Genomic DNA, 5,303 nt, shown 5'->3' on the forward strand with positions numbered 1-5,303 from the left:
TGACTGTGCCAGTTTAGAAGAAGAGCAAATTGTATTACATTGCGTCTGGTTAGGAAACGGCGTAAAATCAAGTATTTTTGTACTCCAATCACTTTGAATGATACACATGAAGTACCTTGTTTTGCAGATTCAGAGATTTTCTCAAACTTCTGACAGCACACTTGCTGCGTGGTTTCTGCTTGTAGGACGTCTTTGTTTTTAGCTCGGGCTTTGTCCAGAGCTTTATTAGCGTTCTCATAATCAACTAATGCTCTTCCTCGTCTGTACAGGAGGTCCTGTGGAAGAGATAATGCAGTTTACAAAGAAAGAAAACACACAGTCTAAAAGTGTTTCAAACGGGGTCAAGAAGCAGTAACTATGAACAGCAGAAGATCAATCCTCTGCAACAAACAGTCAATACTGTATTAAACTGAATCTTATACTCCAAGAGGTCACTGTTCCACTGTTTTGCCTTGGACAGTCAAGTCAGAATCACTTCTGTAGCTTAATTACATTGTATCCCAGGGCTACAGCAACAAATCACTCACTAACGTCGAAAGGAAAGCCCTCTAATGACCAGCTGCCAGTTCAACATGCTGACCACACATCTCTACCTTAGCGGCTTGCGACTCTCTGAGGTAGTACTTCAACAAGTCGGCAAGTTTCAAATCCTCATCGGCCGCCACGCGTGCTTCAATTTTCTGGGAGTTTGGGAACAACAGAGGAAGAGGTGAGTGACTTTATAGCCCCTAACTCTCTGATTCATCAAATTCTGCCTTCTCTTTTGAGAAAAACTGCTGAGGTTAGACATAACAAATGACCAAATTAACTTCTCTTCACCTTAGAGTAAGGTAGTCACAAAAAAATGTAATCTTATACACTTTTTAAATGAGAAATTTTAAGAAAAATATATTATTTTTCTAAAAAAAAAAAATTATATATATATATATAAAATTAAAAACAAATGAACAAGACCTTTTGTATGAACAAAATTATTAGTGATTAGTGACCTAGTAATAGTGCAGAATCATAAATGTTTTGGTGACAGGTCTCATTTGTCAATATTAACTACAGTGTTGTTATCATTAACCAATACCATTAAAAATGATTTTCGGTAATTAAACGAAATCTAAATATTAAACGAAAATGAGAAAAACTGAAATAAAAAATAAAGCTAAATATAAATATTAAAAAATGAATAAAAATGACTAAAGCACATAACAAAAAATAAATATAAATTAAAAATAAAAGCTAATTAAAATAGCAATAAAAATATAAATACTTTATAGTATGTAAATAATACTAAAATATCACTAGTTAATAACTATGAATAATACTGCTACAGCATTTATTAATCTAGTTCATATTAATTTCAGCATGTACGAATACATTTTTAAAATCAAAATTGTATTGGTTCACATTTTGTGAGACACTGCACTGTGAACTGACATGAACAAACAATAAATAATCATTTTTATTAACTAACATTAACAAAGATCATAGTTAAACTATTTTATTATTAACTGTAACGAATACTTCTTATTCATATTATGTCATAACGTTGTAAATGTTATTAAATTAAATTTAGGACAACACTAAATTATTAAAAATGTATCTATATTAAAATTACGAAACTGGAAATGCTTACCCGTGTTTTCTCAAAAAGCTCTGATACTTTCAAGAAAAATCTGTTTAGGAGGGAACAAAACAAAAAACAAGTCAAACATTGGACTCCATTAACCGATCTAAAAAGACTAAGGGGCCATTCACACTTTTTTGCTTTAAAAATACGAGACACAAAAAAAAAACTGAAGGCCTTGAGATGCATTTTTTAAAACTTGAACGCCATGTTTTTAGATTGTTCTGTGCAAGACGCTGCACAGTCGTGAGATGTGAGTGCAACAGTCAAACACGTCCATCAAGTGCGTGTTTACATAGAAAACAATGCAAAAGTAGTGGAGTGGAATGGAAAAACGCATTCAGTGTGAACGGCCCCTAAAACATTCCCTTTTGGAGCTCCATGGGAAATCATTGTCGTACTTGCACAGATCTGTGGAGTCCTGGGTTCCTAAGGTGTACAGTGTGGAGGCGATTCTGTTGATATCATCCGCCGCACCTGAAACACACGTCCTGTTAGATCTCTAGATGAGGAAACGCTGTCAGTGTTTCACACATTCACTGACTCAGTATTCACAGCATTCTGCTCATCCAGATAATGTTTCAGTGTTGTGCCAATAAGACTCATGGCACACAAGGAAAAGACTAAACATTTGGCTCGGAATTGGAAAGAAAATGATGTGAATGACCAAAACATATTTCTGAATTCATCTGCATTATTGCAAAGTGCTGCATTAAAATCTCTAAAACATTATTCAGATAATTTTACACAATACACTGCATGTCATCAGATACTTATCCAACTTTACATTCGAGTCACCTGACATTCGATCATGACACATTTTCCAACTAAGCAGCATTATGTTAGCACTCCTAAAAGAAAAAAAACAACCTTTCCAGTGTCTAATTTTGCATGCAAATTAACGTTAGACACAAACACTGCAAAATGAGGAAACATGATATGGGAGTATTTATAGATCATAGCTTTGACACTGAATAAAGTTGTATTAAATTCACCTTAGAAGAGATGAACAGCACAATGCTAATACAGTTTTGTTTTGTGGGTATATCTGAAATGTATTGGCAGAGGTAACTGGACTGGAGAACTTTGACCTTGCCTTATCCTTGACACTACAAGGTCATGTGAGCCACGAGCATTTACAAATGTGTGACGCGTTCACCCATAAAAATGAGATATGGAAAAGAGAAACTTACTTTTGTGAGACCTGATCATTCGATCAGATTTGGCAGACGAGTCTTTGACACGGTTGTGGTACTCTAAAAGGAATGTCTTCTCATGTTCAAAGAAATCATCAACATCCTGTGATAAAAAAGAAATAAATAACTAAATAAATAGACTGTTCAGTAAAATGCAAAAATAAAAAAATTATCTTATGAAGAAATATGATTTTGAGATGAAACATGATGAAATGCATGTGGTTTTGACATGTCTTCTGCCAGACTTACTTAAATGTAAACTGCTGTTCAATAGTTTGGGGTAGGGCTGGGCGATATGGCCAAAAAAATTATCACGATAATTTTTTTCATATCAGTCGATATCGATAATTATCACAATAAATGTCAAATCTTTATTTCTTTCAAGTTTAATTTGTTCATTATCAAAACCATTAACATCTGTAAAAATGGTAACAACCTCAGTTTTATATGGTTAAATTTATTCTGATCAAGTTTTTTTTTTTTTAATTAAGCATTGGTCTCCCATAGTAGCATACATTTAAATCATGATAAACACAGTTAAAACCACACATATAGCACCTCAATACAATGGTAAAAATATAACTACAGTATATGTTTTTTTTTTTATATTTGTATGAAAAACAGTAGTCTAAAAACATTCAGTATAAATGCACACATGCTATAGCTTAATCACAAATACGTACTATAATTACCATTACTCCTGTATTAAAATTCAGTGTGAATATCCCAAGTTTCTGCCACAATAACTTGGTGCAGTGTTACTACAGTAAATCCATGGTAAATGATGGAGATGTGTAGATTGAAAAGTTCTGACTGTCTCGTTGCACACAGTGTTTCTTCTGTTTGGCTTTAAACTAGTTTAAATCACTAAGTCATTTGTGTTCATTGCTGAATTCAAGCAGTGGATCTCACAGCGCTGTTTAGTGCTGGCATGACCGAGTAAATGCATCTGCTCTAGTAAGCTCGCGCCGCACGACAGTTTGAACTTTGATCCAAGCGGATAAACGGTCTGTGTGGCACGCTTCAAATGAGTTGCGTTGTTTCGTTCCGCTTTTGGCGCATAAACATTATATCGAACATTTATCGAACTCTTCACACAGCGCTGTTTAGTGCTGGCATGACCGAGTAAACGCATCTGCTCTAGTAAGCTCGCGCCGCACGACAGTTTGAACTTTGATCCAAGCGGATAAACGGTCTGTGTGGCGCGCTTCAAATGAGTTGCGTTGTTTCGTTCCGCTTTTGGCGCATAAACATTATATCGAACATTTATCGAACTCTTCATATCGTTCTATCGAGGAAAATTATATCGCGATAATTACCGTTATCGAATTATCGCCCAGCCCTAGTTTGGGGTCAGTAAGATTTTTTGTTTTTAAAGAAATTAATGTTTATTCAGCAAGGCAACCCTCTACAATGCGAGTAAATCACTCGCATATGCGACTAAATCTTTACTCTGGGCGACTAAATGATGTCTAATATTAGCCACTGGCTAATAAATTCTCAGATTTTACTCGCCAGTGTGTGAGTTGGAGGCTAAGTATAAGTTTAGCACAGATATATTTTCACTCACAGAACACTCTGACTGAGTGCTTCCGAGTTTTCTCTCAGTCAAGCGATCTGTGATATTTTTCAGTTCATCTCTATGGATGCGCAGCGCACCTGTATTTCGCATACCGTAAACTTTAGTGTGAAGGCACACGACTCGACGTCACTTTGCTTTTTTCTCACACGCAAAGAGAGAGACAGAGCGAGAGTCTTACATACTATATGTAAACGATATTCTTTGTTGTATTTTCCTGTCAAAATAACGGAGTTCCTTTGGAGTTCTTCAGCTTTTAAGAACTGCCGGTTTCTCCGGTAGTGGGCGGGACTAATGCGCAAACGGCAATCTCATTGGCTGGTGCTCGGCACACGACTCGACGTCACTTTGCTTTTTTCTCACACGCAAAGAGAGAGACAGAGCGAGAGTCTTACATACTATATGTAAACGATATTCTTTGTTGTATTTTCCTATCAAAATAACGGAGTTCCTTTGGAGTTCTTCAGCTTTTAAGAACTGCCGGTTTCTCCGGTAGTGGGGCGGAACTAATGCGCAAACGACAATCTCATTGGCTGGCGCTCACCTATTATCGTTCCTGATTTGAATTCAGCAAATCAATTCTAGCGAATGCACACAACCTGATTAATATTCATGAATCCAGCAGCTCGTTAATCCTTGTTTTTTTTTCCCCCAATTTTTTTTACAGAAACACAGAATGACCAAAAAAGCACCACCACCAGTCCTAAGTTTAGTTAAAATGACATATGCATTCATATTCGGTTACCAAGTTTTAATTCAAATTACTAAAGTTCTATTATTAAATGATACTTGATTATCATATCATTTTATAAAGCTTGACTGACTGATGTTAAGAGTGTACTTTCAGATATTTAAAGGGATAGTTCACCCAAAAATTAAAATTCTGTCATCATTTCCTTACCCTCATGTC

At 35.6% G+C, this 5,303-nt stretch overlaps 1 protein-coding gene across 1 annotated transcript in view; it reads right to left on the reverse strand.

The window, feature by feature from the left end:
- The window catches only part of LOC107692890 (sorting nexin-6), a 14,044-nt gene that overhangs the window by 2,862 nt on the left and 5,879 nt on the right, over window positions 1–5,303 (reverse strand). Inside the window, exons 8-12 of the mRNA XM_016492105.1 lie at window positions 2,812–2,917; window positions 2,020–2,095; window positions 1,628–1,667; window positions 594–680; window positions 116–275 (exon numbers count right to left, since the gene is read on the reverse strand). Of these exons, the coding sequence (XP_016347591.1) occupies window positions 116–275; window positions 594–680; window positions 1,628–1,667; window positions 2,020–2,095; window positions 2,812–2,917 (469 nt within the window). The remainder of the gene's footprint in view (window positions 1–115; window positions 276–593; window positions 681–1,627; window positions 1,668–2,019; window positions 2,096–2,811; window positions 2,918–5,303) is intronic.

Source organism: Sinocyclocheilus anshuiensis, unplaced genomic scaffold (genome assembly GCF_001515605.1).
Source record: "Sinocyclocheilus anshuiensis isolate Anshui unplaced genomic scaffold, SAMN03320099.WGS_v1.1 scaffold261, whole genome shotgun sequence".
Taxonomy (NCBI): Eukaryota; Metazoa; Chordata; class Actinopteri; order Cypriniformes; family Cyprinidae; genus Sinocyclocheilus; species Sinocyclocheilus anshuiensis.